The 17,487-nt window shown below is 48.0% G+C and overlaps 1 protein-coding gene across 1 annotated transcript; it reads left to right on the top strand.

Moving 5' to 3' along the window:
• Positions 1–4,216: 4,216 nt before the first annotated feature.
• LOC309556590 (uncharacterized protein) lies at positions 4,217–14,006 on the top strand (the record flags this gene model as incomplete). Its single annotated transcript, XM_082259030.1, has 2 exons — positions 4,217–4,826; positions 13,870–14,006. 2 exons carry the CDS (start codon positions 4,217–4,219, stop codon positions 14,004–14,006), a joined length of 747 nt encoding a protein of 248 aa, XP_082115156.1.
• Between the last annotated feature and the right edge of the window lie 3,481 nt (positions 14,007–17,487).

Raw genomic sequence — 17,487 nt, forward strand, 5'->3', positions numbered from 1 at the left:
GTACAGCCCCCCTAGCACTAATCCCACAGTACAGGCCCCCTAGCACAAACCCCACAGTACAGGCCCCCTAGCACTAATCCAACAGTGCAGGCCCCCTAGCACTAATCCCACAGTACAGGCCCCCTAGCACAAACCCACCAGTACATGCCCCCTTTCAATGCAGTGACCAGCGTACATGCCCCCTTTCAATGTAGTGACCAGTATACATGCCCCCTTTCAATGTAGTGACCAGTATACATGCCCCTTTCAATGTAGTGACCAGCGTACATGCCCCCTTTCAATGTAGTGACCAGTATAAATGCCCCCTTTCAATGTAGTGACCAGCATACATGCCCCTTTCAATTCTAGTGACCAGTATACATGCACCTTTCAATGTAGTGACCAGCGCACATGCCCCCAATGCAGCGACCAGCGTACATGCCCCCTTCAATGCAGTGACCAGCGTACATGCCCCCAATGTAATGACCAGCGTACATGCCCCCAATGCAGTGACCAGCGTACATGCCCCCAATGCAGTGACCAGCATACCATGCCCCCAATGCAGTGACCAGCGTACATGCCCCCAATGCAGTGACCAGCATACCATGCCCCCAATGCAGTGACCAGCGTGCGTGCCCCCTTCAATGCATTGAACAGTGTACAATCATGTCCCCAATGCAGAGTTTAGCGGGCGTGCCCGACTGAGAGCAGTGCACTTACCTGGAGGCTGGAGCCCTGTGAGTCACGGCGGCTTCTCCTCCGACACCGTCCTCTTCGTTCTGCAGGAACCGGCGGGAAGGTAAGCGGCTTCTCCCTCTCCTCTTCTTCGTTCGGCGGCGGGCGGCGGGAAGGTGAGCGGCGCTTCTCCCTCTCGGCCTCTCGGCCTCTCCTCTTCTGCGGCGGGCGGCGGGAAGGTAAGCGGCGCTGGCTTCTTCTCTGGAGACTCCTCTTCGGCGGTGGGAAGGTGACCGGGCGGTGATGGTGAGTGACTGATGCACGCATCGGCACCGCCCCCAACGAGCTCAGCATGGATGTCCTGAATCATGATTGGTCCACGCTGGAGTCTGGACCAATCATGATCCAAGACATCACAAAAGGGGGGTGTTGTAGCGCAGTGCTCTGCGCCACAGTTACGCCCCAGAAGGCCGCCAATCGGCGCATCTGCCGGGTGGAACCCCCCCCCCATAGCCACCAATGAGTCCGGCGCCCCTAGTGGGCAAAAAAAAATATATTTTTTTTAATCTTTTTTTTTTTTTAATCTTTTTTTTTTCTTTTTGGGGGGGGGCGGCGCCCCTGCGCCCCCTATCGGCTGGCCGCCACTGGGTATGAATAGTGCCCCATCATTGGTGTCAGTGGGAGGAATAATGCCCCATCATTGGTATCAGTGGGAGGAATAGTGCCCCATCATTGATATCAGTGGTAGGAATAGTTCCCCATCATTGCTGTCAGTGGGAGGAGTAGTTTCCCATCATTCAGCTTCGGGTGTGGCTGCAGGAAGGTTCTCTGGCTGTGTGTCTGCTCCAGGTGATTTCTGTGAGAAGGGAGTTCGGTAAAATCTCTCCCAGCCCTGCTGGCCCTTATCTGGGGAGGCCATGCAGGCCAGCAGGGCCTCTCCTGCTGGAAGCTCTGAACCATCCCCTGGGCTGACGGATGACATACCTGCTCCTGGACAAGCCATGGCTGGAGATCTCTCTGCCCCTGGTGAGGATGAGGATACCGAGTCCATTCGGGAGCGAGTGGTGGCCGGGATCAGGGTCCTGAATAGGGAGAGAGACCAGCTCTACAAACTGAGAGCAGAGTTGAAACGCCTGCGAAAGCAACGTGAAGGTTTGCACAGCCGCAGCCGTGGATCTATGGATTCGGAAATCCAGTTGGCAAAGGTCCGGGTTCAACACCAGGAAACCATTGTGGCCATGATGGAAGGTAAAGAGGGGCCCTTTAAAGAAAAGTTCTGCAATGACCGCAGATTTGCAAGGATGGCAAAGATGGAGGTGGAGGAGGGGACCCCAAGTTCTGACCCCCTGCCCCCCCAAGGTGAGGTGAGCAGCCCGTTGCCTTCTCAGGGCTCAGGAGGCATGCTTAAAGTGATCCAGGCAGTGGAGTCTCCAGTACGGGCGGATCAACTGGTGTTTGGTGAGGAGAACATACCTGATAATGTGCCTGATAAGGTAAAGCCTAGCAAGTCCCAAGTGACTGATAAAACTATTTTTGTGCCATTTAACACCTTGGCTAATACTGATGTTTTGCCCAATGACACCCAGGCTGGTAATTTTGTATCCAGCAATATTTCAGCTGCTGATGTTTCCTTGCAGGAAAAACTGCGTTTAAAAAATGACATTGCAGCAAAGGAACTACAAGAGCCTGAACAACCCATTAACCCCCCTTTTGCTGAGCCCAAGGCTGTTTGTCCAGTCACAGCTGTTGTTCAGGACTCTACACTGCAGCATCAGGCCACCTGTGGTACTACAGCAGACACTGTGATAATGAATGGTGATTGTAACGATTCTTCTAACGATTCTTCTATTTCAGGTGTTCTGAATAGTGCTGCCAATATGTGTGCAATGGACAATCCTGCTGGCTCAGTACAAGCAGTTAATAATAAGGATAATAATAATAATGTACCGGCTAAAGTCACATCAGTGTGGGGTCTTGGCCCTGATAAGCCCTCTTTTGCTCAGGTGGTACGCTCTGCACCTGGTAATATTATTAAGCCAGGGCTGCAGCCAATGAGGAACCCTGCTTCCAGGCAGAGATTTACACCACAGACTGCCACTTTGAGCACCCCTGGTTCCGGTCTTGGGTCTCTGGCTTCTGCTGGGGGTCCAAGGCGTAATGTAGTCATTCTTAAATGGGAAGGTGGTGCAGTCTCTCCAGCACGGCGTGTGGTGGTGGATATGATTTTGGAGATGGGCTTTGGGGCGAATGACCTTTATGCCCTAATACATGTAGCTGGGAGCCGGGAGTACACAATCAGCTTCACCAGGCCAGAGGGTCTTGACCTGTTCTGGGAACGATATGAGGCTCGGTGCAGGTCAAGACCCGAATGGGAAGATCTGGCACCAGTTGCTGTTTCACAAAGATCAACGGTTAAAAAAATAACCATCATCCTCACTAACGAGAGTGTTCCTGCTCGGGACTTGGAGGTCTGGTTAAGGAATTATGGTGAGGTTTTGACAACGCCAAATAAAATCCTTGATGAACGTGGCATCTGGACTGGGGGTTGGTCAGTAACGGTCAGGTTGGCCAGGGATGGGAATGTTGTCCGTCACCTGCCCTCCTCGGCTTTCATAGGGAGGGATAGGATGACTGTTTTTTATCCTGGTCAGCCAAAGCTGTGTCACCGCTGTGGAGAAAAGGGGCATTTTAGCTCCTCCTGTTCAGCCTTAATATGTTCGGTATGTCGGGGACAGGGTCATGTGGCCAGGGACTGCACCCAGGCGATAAGGTGCAACCTGTGCTTGCGCCTTGGCCACCCCTACAGCCGATGTCCGGAGGCCTGGCACAATATGGAGAAGGAGGTAGTAGATGAGCTGTTGAGGCTGGACAGGATGGAGGATGAGGCCCCTGGTGTACCATCCTCCTCTGCGGTGACTGACCCCCCAGGTCCTGTTCAGGATCCCTCCCCAGTTTCTGTGGCCAACCCTCCTGTGTCTGTAGGTATTCCTTCTGTGGCTGTCTCTGTGTCCCCCCAGCCTACTGTACCCGCTCCTCTTGTGTCAGAACCTTCTAAGTCTGTGCCCCCCGAGTCAGCCTTGCCCCATGAGTCTCCTAGGTCTGACTTAAGGGAAGGTCCCCCCCCACCTGGAGCAGTGGCATGTGCCAAAAAGGGTGCTGCTGCTTCTTCTGTAAAGAAGTCTTCTGCGAAGACTTTGAAGAAAAAAACAAGAGATGAAAACATCTCGGAGTCTGACCTGCAGTACCTGGAGGAGAGAAGGAGGGTTGTGAGGTGGAAGAGACAGGCGGTGAGGACGGAACAGGGACAGGAAGCCCCAGTGTCTGTCCCCAACCGTTCTAGGGCTTCCGCTTGGGATATTTCCTCATCTGGAGCTTCCTCTGAACAAAATTCAGATTCAGAAATGGAGTTGGAGGAGGCCTCAAGAAAAAGAGAGGCTTCTGGTGATGAGCAGCAGAGGGGAGCTAAGAAGCAATCCACCCAATAACCCAAATGGCGGTTCCCCCTCCGTTAAAAGTGGTGACAATAAATGTCGCCAGTATTAAGTCGGTAAGAGCTCGTTCTATGGCCTTCTTTTTGTTCAGCCAATTAGATGCTGAAATTTTATTTTTGCAGGAGACTAGGCACACCTCCTTGGCAGATATGCATATGGCCAAGAGAGAGTGGAGGTATGGTCCATCTTACTGGTCTCTTGCGGCCGAGCCTTACAGCGGGGTGGCGGTGTTGTTTAAAACCGGCATGGTAACTGTCCGGCGGGTTATTGAGGTGGAGATTGGGAGATGTATGGTCTTAGACGTCCTTGTGGGAGGGCAGGACCTGCGCCTAATTAATATTTATGGGCCGCACACAAAGTGGGACAGGAAATGCCTTTTTACAAGGATCAAGCCATTTCTTTTTACATCCCGGCAAGTGGTTTTTGGAGGTGACTTTAATACTGTGACTAGGCCCAAGGACAGGAAGGACTTCAATGACAGGCTGGGATATGATAGCGTTTTTTTAAATAGTATGGTTAGGGATGCTGGTCTTGTGGATGTGCACATTAAGCACCTTCCGGATGACACAGGGTTCACCTTTCATCGAGGTAATAGTCAGAGTAGGATAGATAGGTTTTTTTTGAAGGAGGCCTCTGCTTTCTCACCCCCAGTGGTGCAGGCAGTGGAGTTCTCTGATCACTGTATGCTATCTGTGGTCTTGAATGCTTCAGACTTCCCTCAGAGGGGCAAAGGCATCTGGAGATTGAATTCGACTCTCCTTGAGGAAGAACATGTTAGACAATCCTTTGAGGAATTCTTTCAGGCACAGGTGACCATCCTGGACTTTTGTAGCAGCAAGGCTGAGTGGTGGGAGCTGACCAAAAAGAGGATTGCTGGATTCTTCAGGGGCCTAGCCAATAAAAAACAGTTTAATAGATACATGACCTACCAACGTTTGCGGAGGAAGCTGGATATTCTTGTCTCGAGAGGAGGAGATCCTGGGGCAATCTCTGAAGTGAAAATCCTCCTCAGGAAGTGTCAATATGATCGGCATACCTCTTTGGTTCTGGAGCGGGACTATGGGAAATACCACTCGCCTGACCCTTACCAGAACTGCAAACAGGGTGTAGCTGTTAAGATGGTCGTTGGCCTTAAGGATAGTACAGGTTCCTTGACAAAGTCCAGGTCAGGGATCCTGGAGGTCGTGAGGTCTTTTTATGCTGAACTTCTTGGGAGGAAAGAGCTTGACCGAGACAAGATGGAAAGCTTTTTGGACTCTACTCCAGGTCTAAATGGTGGAGATGTCCCTTTGATGAATTTGACAGAAGAGATCACAGTTGAAGAGGTGACGAGGGCAATTGAACAGCTTGCCATCAAGAAGTCACCTGGACCGGATGGTCTGCAGCTGAGTTTTACAAAGCCTTTAAGTCTATTCTGGCCCCACATTTGGTAGAGATTTTTAACAGTTGTCTTGCTGAGGGGGTGCTTCCCCCTTCCATGAGACACTCAGCTGTGATTCTTCTTTCAAAAGGTAAAGATCCTTCGATGATTGAGAATTGGCGCCCCATCAGCCTTCTCAATGTCGATAGAAAGGTGCTGGCGAAGATACTTTTCTGGCGCCTATCGGCAGTAGCAGAGTCTTTGCTTTCTCGCCATCAGCACTGTTCGATCCAGGGTAGGAGCACCTTCACAGCGGTTTTAGCTGTCCGGGAGGCCTTGGAGCAGTGCAGGGCTGCAGGCTGGGGAAAGTATTTACTGGCATTGGATCAGGCAAAGGCTTTCGATCGTGTCAACCATGAGTACCTGTGGTTGCTCTTTAGTAAGTACGGTCTGCCGGGTGGTTTTGTCGATTGGTTAAAAGTCTTGTATAAGGGGGCAGAAAGCTTCCCTCTTGTTAATGGTTGGGTTGGACAGTCCTTTGAGGTTGGTTCTGGGGTGCGCCAGGGTTGTCCCCTGAGTCCCCTGCTCTATGTGTTTGCAATCGACCCCTTCATCAGGAGGCTAGAGAGCGGCATGTTGTGTGGGGTACCAGTGGGAATCCCGGGTGAGCCGCCTTTGAGGGTTGTTGCCTATGCGGATGATGTGTCAGTGATTGTCACTGGGACAGATGAAGCAGAGGAGGTGGTCTCTCTGACATCACGGTACTCTGAAGCATCAGGCTCCAAGATCAATCAGGAAAAGAGTGAAGTTTTTTGGATGGGAAAGGAAGGTGAGGGGTTTGATCTCCCGGACACCTTTCCAGTGCCCCAGGAAAAAATTAAGATATTAGGCATTGAATTCGGACCTGGCGATTATGGCCTTAAAAACTGGGAAGGCAGGCTGGAAGTTGCCAATACTAAGGTGGTCAGCTGGAAGAGATGGAAGTTATCTCTGAGGGAAAGGGTTGATCTGATTAAGACTTACCTGATACCGATCTTCTTGTATGTCAGCCCTGTCTGCATCTTGCCAGTGTCTCTCTATGCTAGGATCTATAGTGTGTTCTTCCAGATGCTATGGGGGAACAGACTGAACCCCATCAAGAGGAATGTCACCTATCTATCCAGGAGGGAGGGTGGCTTAGGTATGGTCAACCCCGTTCTTTTCTTTTCACTGCTATTTCTCAAGTTTAACATTGGTAGTATGCTTGCAGTGGAACCTCCTGGATGGGCAGGCATGTTTAGATCTTGGTTTAGGCCTTTTCTGCGACTTTGGGAAGAAGGTGGCCAAGTGAAGAATCTCAGGGGTCATCGTGGTCAGCTCCCAGCCTATGTCGCTCCGTGTCTGAAGTTGCTGCGGCAGTGGCGACTGTCGGCTGAAGATCTCAGATCTGCTCCGAGGAAAGTCCTTATGAGCCGAGTCTTGAGCGAAGTCTTTCATGACCCACTGGCCTTAAGGGATTGCCCAGGCCCAATTTTGAGGGAAGGGTTAAGATTGATTAATTTGGCTAGAGTCCCCCTTAAATTCAGGGATCTGGCCTGGTTTTGCTTCCATGGGAGGCTCTATGTTCGGGGCAATTTGAAATTCCGCAGTGGGATGGATCGTGGTTGTCCTCGGGAGGAATGTTCAGGTGAGGAGGAGACTATGGACCATTTTCTGCTTCGTTGCCCTTTTAACATAGAGGTATACAAACAGGTGGGGCGGGCCCTCGGTGTTCCTTTCCTCTCCAGGCTGGGTTATGCTGAGTGGGTGTATGGAGCATTCAATACTGGTGGGGGCTTTTGTTTGGATACACTTTTTTTAGTTAGCTTAGTAGTCCGTTATTACACCTGGAACGCACGGTGTCAGGTCACCCTTCGGCGTAAAATCCTTCCTGTTCAGGTGGTGGTGTGTGACATTCTGCATGAGGTGGGGAAGATTCGGGCGCTTGAGAGAGACAAGTGGGGTCAGAGGGCTTGGTTGAAGGCGTGGAGGGGTTTCAAGCCTCCCTGACTGCCAGGAGTCTCTGTCCTGGGTGTGGCTTTCTGTCTCTTATCACCCTAGATTTTTTCTTAATGCTCAGTTTTTGATAAATGGCTGCATACATAGGTGATGGGTTGTGCCTCTTAGGCCCTCTCTGCTGCTTTATGTAAATAGTTTTCTAAAAATGTTGGAAGTGGATTATGTATATATTGTATATATTCTGCACATGGATGTGTATTCCTTTGTTTTCTGTTGGAATATTGTACTATAGCTATGTTTTTTACTTTTGTATAAAATATGTTGCTTGATTCTTTTCAATAAAAGATCAATAGTTCCCCATCATTGGTGTCAGTGGGAAGATTAGTGCCCCATCATTGGTGTCAGTGGGAGGAATAGGGCCCCATCATTGGTATCAGTGGGAGTAATAGTGCCCCATCATTGGTATCAGTGGGAGGAATAGTGCCCCACTGTTGGTATCAAAAGGAGGAATCATGCCCCATCATTGGTATCAGTGGGAGGAATAGTGCCCCATCATTGGTATCAGTGGGAGGAATAGTGCCCCATCATTGGTATCAGTGGGAGGAATAGTGCCCCATCATTGGTGTCAGTGGGAGGAATAGTGTCCCATCATTGGTGTCAGTGGAAGGAATATTGCCCCATCATTGGTGTCAGTGGGAGGAATAGTGTCCCATCATTGGTGTCAGTGGAAGGAATAGTGCCCCATCATTGGTGTCAGTGGGAGGAATAGTGTCCCATTATTGGTGTCAGTGGGAGGAATCATGCCCCATCATTGGTGTCAGTGGGAGGAATAGTGCCCCATTATTGATGTCAGTGGGAGGAATAGTGTCCCATCATTGGTGTCAGTGGGAGGAATAGTACTCCATCATTGGTATCAGTGGGAGGAATAGTGCTCCATCATTGGTGTCAGTGGGAGGAATAGTGCCCCATCATTGGTGTCAGTGGGAGGAATAGTGTCCCATCATTGGTATCAGTGGGAGGAATAGTGTCCCATCATTGGTATCAGTGGGAGGAATAGTGTCCCATCATTGGTGTCAGTGGGAGGAATAGTGTCCCATCATTGGTGTCAGTGGGAGGAATAGTGTCCCATCATTGGTGTCAGTGGGAGGAATAGTGCTCCATCATTGGTATCAGTGGGAGGAATAGTGCCCCATTATTGGTGTCAGTGGGAGGAATAGTGTCCCATCATTGGTGTCAGTGGGAGGAATAGTGCTCCATCATTGGTATCAGTGGGAGGAATAGTGTCCCATCATTGGTGTCAGTGGCAGAAACAAAGCTCCATTCGCAGTCGTGTTGCAACGGTTTCAAACATCTCATTCTGATGTACTGTATACATGAGTGTGTGGCACGCGCTCACATTTGTCTCATCTATAGGTGTGCACAGCCTAATGCATTACATGCGTGTGTGTGTGTGGCTTCTTCGTTGCACTCTGAAAAGCGTTCCACCGCAGATCCCTTTCCAGAGAATGGGCTAGTGTGAACGTCACCCTTATGAATTCTGCGGAATGCGCGGTGACACTGCTAATAATTAATCCTCCGTGTCTCTCCCGGTGACACCACAATCCTTGACCCTGCTCAGCCTTATTATCCCATTCTGTGTCCTGAAATTCCCCAAAACAAAGCCTCCAAATTCCCCCCCCCCCCCCCGACGAGCGGCCCATCTGCTCCCCGCACAGCTGAGTCCTTTCTGCTTCACATATTTCATGGATAACTGGATAACACAAATACCGACACAACATTGAAACAATCTTCAGTCCTCTTCTGGGTATATATATATTTATTAAAGTATCAAAAAAAGGAAACAGCAGAAAATCAAAAGTAGCAACAATAAAAAATTGCAACTTTAATCACTTATTAAGGACCGGAAGGATTTGCCCCCTTAATGACCAGGCCATTTGCGATTCGGCACTGCGTTATTTTACCAGATGATTGCGCGGTCGTGCGATGCTGTACCCAAATACAATTGATGTCCTTTTTCCCCCCACAAACAGAGATTTATTTTGGTGGTATTTGATCACCTCTGCGATTTTTATTTTTTGCGCTATAAACAAAAAAAGAGCAACAATTCTGGGGAAAAAAAACAATATTTTTCACTTTCTGCTATAAAACATTCCCAATAAAAAAATTTTTTAAAAATCAAATGTTTTCATGATTTTAGGCCAATTTGTATTCTGCTACATATTTTTGGTTAAAGAAATCCTGATAAGAGTATATTGATTGGTTTGCACAAAGGTTATTGTGTCTACAAACTAGGGGAAAGATTTATGCCATTTTTATTTATTTATTACTAGTAATGGTGGCGATCTGCAATTTTAAGTGGGACTGCGACATTGCGGCAGACAGATCGGACCCCTAACTGACATTTTTGACACTTTTGGGGGGACCAGTGACATTACTAACAGTAATCAGTGCTAAAAATATGAACTGTCACTGTAATAATGACACTGGCAGGGAAGGGGTTAACACCAGGGGTGATCAGAGGGTTAAATGTGTCTCTAGGGGGTGCTTTCTAACTGTGTGGGGGATGGACATGCTGGATGAACACAGAAGTTTGTGTTCCTAAATAAGAGGATCCCTGTGCTAATCACTGACAGAGCAGCGGTATGCTGCATTTACATCGGCAGACCACTGTTCTGTCTCCATGGGGAGCGATTGCGGGTGCCCAGCGGACATTGCGTCTACCGGACCCACTGATTGGCTCCCCCTCTAGCCAATTTGGCGCATGTGTGCGCCTTCGGAGGCGCGCTTATGCCCCCACTAGTCGTTTGGCGGGACAGAGCCGACCTGCCGCTGTATAAGTATGGCGGTTGGTCGGCAAGTGGTTAAGGAAATACAGGAGCATCATGGAAAATTAGAATATCATCAAAAAGTGAATTTATTTCAGTAATTCAATTCAAAAAGTGAATTTATTTCAGTAATTCAATTCAAAAAGTGAAGCTCCTATATTTTATATAGATGTGTTACACAGAGTGATAGATTTCAAGCATTTCTTTCTTTTAATTTTGATGATTATGGATTACAGCGAGGGACACCCCAAAATTCAGTATCTCAGAAAATTAGAATATTACAGAAGACCAATAAAAAAATTTAAAAATAAAGGATTTTTAATACAGAAATGTTGGCTTAGTGAAAAGTCTGTCCATGTACAGTATAGGATGAGAAGTCTGTCCATGTACAGTATAGGATGAGAAGTCTGTCCATGTACAGTATAGGATGAGAAGTCTGTCCATGTACAGTATAGGAGGAGAAGTCTGTCCATGTACAGTATAGGAGGAGAAGTCTGTCCATGTACAGTATAGGAGGAGAAGTCTGTCCATGTACAGTATAGGATGAGAAGTCTGTCCATGTACAGTATAGGATGAGAAGTCTGTCCATGTACAGTATAGGATGAGAAGTCTGTCCATGTACAGTATAGGATGAAAAGTCTGTCCATGTACAGTATAGGAGGAGAAGTCTGTCCATGTACAGTATAGGAGGAGAAGTCTGTCCATGTACAGTATAGGATGAAAAGTCTGTCCATGTACAGTATAGGAGGAGAAGTCTGTCCATGTACAGTATAGGAGGAGAAGTCTGTCCATGTACAGTATAGGATGCACTCAATACTTGGTCGGGGATCCTTTTGCATGAATTACTGCATCAATGCGGCGTGGCATGGAGGCGATCAGCCTGTGGCACTGCTGAGGTGTTATGGAAGCCCAGGTTGCTTTGATTGCGGCCTTCAGCTCATCTGCATTGTTGGGTCTGGCATCTCTCATCCTCCTCCTGACAACACCTCACAGACTCTCTATGGAGTTTAGGTCAGGTGAGTTTTCTGGCCAAAAAGTACAGTGATCCCATGATCATGTGACCAGGTATTGGTAGTTTTGGCAGTGTGGGTGGTGCCAAGTCCTGCTGGAAAATAAAATCAGCATCTCCATAAATCTGGTCAGCAGAGGTGACCTTGGGGAAGTTCGGGATCCCAACACAGAATCTCTCCCGCGCTCAAGTGGTATGCGAGAAGGTCTGAATGGTCTTCATGCACTCCACCTACGGTCTTGCTGCTCCCTCAGGACCAAATGTATCCAATTACACTGAAAAACCATCAACAACAAGAGAAGGATGCACCAACCTCGTGCATTACCACTAAAAAAGTTTATTAACCACTTCTGGACCAGAAGATTTCCCCCCTTAATGACCAGGCCATATTTTGCGATTCGGCACTGGAAAGATTTATGTCATTTTTTTTTTTTTTTTTTACTAGTAATGACGGCGATCTGCGATTTTTAGCGGGACTGCAACATTGCGGCGGACAGATCGGACCCCTAACTAAAATTTTTTACACTTTTGGGGGTACCAGTGACATTACTACAGTAATCAGTGCTAAAAATGTGCACTGTCACTGTAATAATGACCCTGGTAGGGAAGGGGTTAACACTGTGGGCGATCAAGGGGTTAAATGTGAGCCTAGGGGGTGTTTTCTAACTGTGGGGGGCGTGGCTTGTGAAATGATCATAGAGACCTGTGATCCTATATAGAAGGATCACAGGCATTCTATGATCATTCCAGGGAGAAGAGCGGTCAGATGTGTTTACAACAGCCGACCGTCCTTCTCTCTCAGCAGGGAAGGATCGTGGATGGCCGGCAGCAATCGGAGTCCCCGCTGCCGAGTGTGGGCGCTCGCCCCCTAGCTGCAGGCGCGCGATCAACGTAGGTCTACGTTGGTTCGCACAGGAGGGCCGCACTGTCGCAGTAAATAGGCGGCAGGCGGTTAAAATCCAAAAAGGTAGCATACATTATACTCACAAATGTAAGAATTTGGGATCAATCGCCTCCAGGATACTCCTATGGTGCTGGATGACGTGATGGCGTCCGCATATGCCTGGCTGACCCGTTTCGAGGGAGAACCCTACCGCAGCAGTTCTTTTGGCTCTCCCTTGAAACGCGGCAGTCAGGCATATGCGGACACCATCACGTCACGTCAACCTGCACCATAGGAGTATCCTGGAGGCGATTGGTCCCAATTTCTTACGTTTGTGAGTATAATGTATGCTACCTTTTTGGATTTTAACCACTTGCTGATCGCCCCACGCAGATTTATTGCGGCAGGGCAGCTCAGCTGCGCATAATCATGTAGATCTACGTGATCATGTGCACACGGAGCCGCGCTCCCGCTGTGATTAAAAAACAGCGGGAGCCAGACCGTGGGAGGAGCGGGCAGGATCCCCACAGGCCTCCCGGGCCGTGATCGTCAGAGAAACTGACAGGAGAGACGTCTGCCTATGTAAACAAAGCAGGCAGCTCTCCTGTCAGACAGGCGCAGTGATATTGTGTGTCTCAGCTAAGCTAAAACACAGATCTCTGTGTGCCTGTCACAGAGCCCTCCCTCCCCCCCACACAGTTAGCAAGCACATTTAGGCTCACATTTAACCCCTTTGATCACCCCACAGTATTAACCCCTTCCCTGCCAATTAGGGATGCACCGAAATTAAAATTCTGGGCCGAAACCGAAAATGCAGGATGCCCTTGCCTGAAAACCGAAACCGAAAATTACTTTTTCCCCAATAAAAATTTAAAATAGATATAAGAGGGGCATACACCAAAAACAGGCAGCGATGTACACCTGTCGCTGCCACCCTGTCACAGTATATGTACTGTGATAGGTTGGCAAGAGGTTAATTTAATTACCAATGGTATTTGCATTATGAAGCATGAGAGGGTTAATGTATTGTCACTGCTGGTCACTCATCTATTAGTGAACGACCAGTGGCAGTTAATTAACCCCTTTGTGCTGCATTAGTGCAACCAGTATCAGTGCAACCAGTGTTAATTAACACTGATACTGGTTGCACTAATGCAGCACAAAGGGGTTCGATCTGTTCGCAGTCCCGCTAAAAATCACTGATCGCCGCCATTACTAATAAACCCCTCCCCCCTGCCCCCCAAAAAAGTCCAAAAATCGATCCCATAGTTTTTAAATGTTATAACTTCTGCATAAACCAATTAAAATACGCTTTTTGGGTCAAGAGGAGGCCGGGAAGAGGGAGAGTGGGAGGGGGGCCGAGTCGCTGCACCATGGGCCTCTGGTTTGTACTTGCCTCCTGGGCCGAAAGTTGCCAGTCTGCCTCTCGCACTCGGCACATGGTTGCAGCTATATAGAGGATGGTGTGTACAGTCACACATACACACAGTGTAGTACTCTGCCGGCACTTCACCTGCGCCCCCCCCCCCCTCCACTAGTAAATGGTACCGCCCAGGGCACCTGTCCCTCCTGCCCACCCCTTGTACCGGCTCTGCTAGCATGTCTTATGCTGAGTGGATACATGGAGCATTGCAGAATTGCACGGGATTTGACTTGGACTCTTTTTCTAGTCAGCTTTGTAGTCGGATATTACAGATATTACACCTGGATTGCACGGTGTCAGGTATCTCTTCGGCAGAAAGTCCTTCCTGGTGCAGCGGTGGTCTGTGAGATTCTTGGTGAGGTCGGGAAATTTCGGGGTCTCTAGAAAGACAGATTGCAGCAAAGGGTCCGGATAAAGGCGGGGAGGAAGATCAGGTCTGTAGCTGCTGTTTGTTGATCTCTGGTTGTTGGGATCTTTCCCTGTTTTCTCTCTGGACACTCCATTAAGCTGGATACACACTATACAATTCTCTTTAGATTTTTTCCTTTAGATTTACCAAAACCATATAATATGAGGTCAAATCTAAACACTTTCAATTTGTATGCAATCAGGCCGGCCCTTGCACTACATAGTTGAAGGTAAATCTAAAGGAAATCTAACAACAAAAGTTGTATAGTGTGTATCCAACTTTAGATTTTGAAGGATAAACATCCTTTTGAAAAAGAAAAAGGCTTCATACACATGATGATCAGCTGTGTTTCTTGGTCTTAATGTTAATGAAGTTTGGATAATGATGTGTAGAATTTCAAATATGTCTGTGCTATTTAGTGATTATATATATATATATATATATATATATATACTGTATATACTCGAGTATAAGCCGACCCAAATATAAGCCTAGGCACCTAATTTTACCTAAAAAAAACTGGAAAATGTATTGACTCGAGTATAAGCCTAGGGTGGGAAATGCAACAGCTACTGGACCCAACTGGAACACCACGGGACCCAAAACAGGGTGTTCCGGGCATGGTACAGTTGAATGGAGGGCTGTGGGCATGGTACAGGATATGGTACAGACATGGTACAGGCATGGCACAGGAGATGGTACAGGAGATGGTTCAGGCATGGCACAGAAGATGGTTCAGGCATGGCACAGGAGATGGTACAGGCATGACACAGGAGATGGTACACAGGCATGGCACAGGAGATGGTACGGGCATGGCACAGGAGATAGTACACAGGCATGGCACAGATGGTACGGGCATGGTACAGGAGATGGCACAGGCATGGTACAGAAGATGGCACAGGCATGGTACAGGAGATGGTACAGGCATGGTACAGGAGATGGTACAGGAGATGGTTCATGCATTGCACAGGAGATGGTACAGGCAAGACACAGGAGATGATACAGGCATGACACAGGAGATGGTACAGGCATGGCACAGGAGATGGTACACAGGCATGGCACAGATGGTACAGGCATGGTACAGGAGATGGTACAGGAGATGGTACAGGCATGACACAGGAGATGGTACAGGCATGGTACAGGAGATGGTACAGGCATGACACAGGAGATGGTACAGGCATGGCACAGGAGATGGTACACAGGCATGGCACAGATGGTACAGGCATGGTACAGGAGATGGTACAGGCATGGTACAGGAGATGGTACAGGCATGGCACAGGAGATGGTACACAGGCATGGCACAGATGGTACAGGCATGGTACAGGAGATCTCCATAGGGCTACGTCGGTTCGCCCATGAGGGGCTGCCTGCCGCAGTATATTTGCGGCGGGCGGTCCGGAAAAGGTTAAAGTTCATGTGCGTGTAAAGGCAGGCATCCCAATACTTCGTCTACGGCCACACACACCTACACAGGTTGAACTGGATGGACTATTGTCTTTATTCAACCTCAACTACAATGTAACTATGTAACTATGTATAATATAGTGTAGCTCTGGTGCCATGACGTTTTTCCACTATATTACTTATAGGAAGATTTTTGCTCCAGCCTCATCATATCTGCATGGTTGCCCATCACTTGAAGCTGACTGTGAATATCCCTCATAATGGTCGTGTTATATCCCAGTCCCATGGGATCTGTCTCAGACAGCTCAGTGCTGTGTTGTTAGCAGGGCGCGGAGCCGGAGCGGCACCAGAGGAGCAGGCAGTATAGAAATTGATTTTATGTAGAGTATAATAAGGGCCTAGTGAGGGCAGTTGGATCTCCCTGGGGTCTGATTGGTGGGATTGTCCCTGGAGAACACATTCAATCTGTAAGAGAAAATGAGAGAAAATAACTTTTATGGATAACATTTTTCTTGCATCATTATTCTGATTTGTTTGAGGGATGAAAGCGCGGCTCTGATTTCCACAATGCTAAGGTTTCCTTCCTTTATTCTCAGAAAACTGGTTGGTCCTGTTAGGTAGATTGACTGGAGTTTGGTTTCTAGGCTGGGTTCACACGCTGTTGTATGTTGCAATAATTTGCGCTTCATTAGGTATTAAAGCTGCACGATTCTGGATAAAATGAGAATCACAATTTTTTTTTTTGCTTTGAATAAAGATCACGATTCTCGGGGTAACATCATCTTTTACATTATACAAAAAAATTGGGCTAACTTTACAGTTTAGTTTTTTTTTTTTTTAATTCGTTAGTGTATTTTTTTCCCAAAAAAAACTGCGTTTGAAAGACTTCTGTGCAAATACCGTGTGACATAAAAGATTGCAACAATTGCCATTTTATTCTCTAGGGTCTCTGCTAAAAAAAAAGACATAGTATTTCACAAAAGTGAGTACACTCCTCACATTCTTGCAAATATTTTATTCTATCTTTTCATGTGACAACACTGAAGAAATGACACTTTGCTACAATGTAAAGTAGTGAGTGTACAGCTTGTATAACAGTGTAAATTTACTGTCCCATCAAAATAACTCAACACACAGCCATTAATGTCTAAACCGCTGGCAACAAAAGTGAGTACACCCCTAAGTGGAAATGTCCAAGTTGGCCCAATTAGCCATTTTCCCTCCCCGGTGTCATGTGACTCGTTAGTGTTACAAGGTCTCAGGTGTGAATGGGAGCAGGTGTGTTAGATTTGGTGTTATCGCTCTCACTCTCTCATACTGGTCACTGGAAGTTCAACATGGCACCTCATGGCAAAGAACTCTCTGAGGATCTGAAAAAGAGAACTGCTCTACATAAATATGGCCTAGGCTATAAGAAGATTGCCAAGACCCTGAAACTGAGCTGCAGCATGGTGGCCAAGACCATACAGTGGTTTAACAGGACAGGTTCCACTCAGAACAGGCCTCGTCATGGTCGACTAAAGAAGTTGAGTGCACGTGCTCAAAGTCATATCCAGAGGTTGTCTTTGGGAAATAGACGTATGAGTGCTGCCAGCATTGCTGCAGAGGTTAAAGTGGTGGGGGGTCAGCCTGTCAGTGCTCAGACCATACGCTGCACACTGCATCAAATTGGCCTGCATGGCTGTTGTCCCAGAAGGAAGCCTCTTCTAAAGATGATGGACAAGAAAGCCTGCAAACAGTTTCCTGAAGACAAGCAGACTAAGGACATGGATTACTGAAACCATGTCCTGTGGTCTGATGAGACCAAGATAAACGTATTTGGTTCAGATGGTGTCAAGCGTGTGTGGTGGCAACCAGGTGAGGAGTACAAAGACAAGTGTGTCTTGCCTACAGTCAAGCATGGTGGTGGGAGTGTCATGGTCTGGGGCTGCAAGAGTGCTGCCGGCACTGGGGAGCTACAGTTCATTGAGGGAACCATGAATACCAACATGTACTGTGACATACTGAAGCAGAGCATGATCCCCTCCCTTCAGAGACTGGGCCACAGGGCAG

The sequence above is a fragment of the Pelophylax lessonae genome, assembly GCF_965119305.1.
Source record: "Pelophylax lessonae genome assembly, chromosome: 5".
Taxonomy (NCBI): domain Eukaryota; kingdom Metazoa; phylum Chordata; class Amphibia; order Anura; family Ranidae; genus Pelophylax; species Pelophylax lessonae.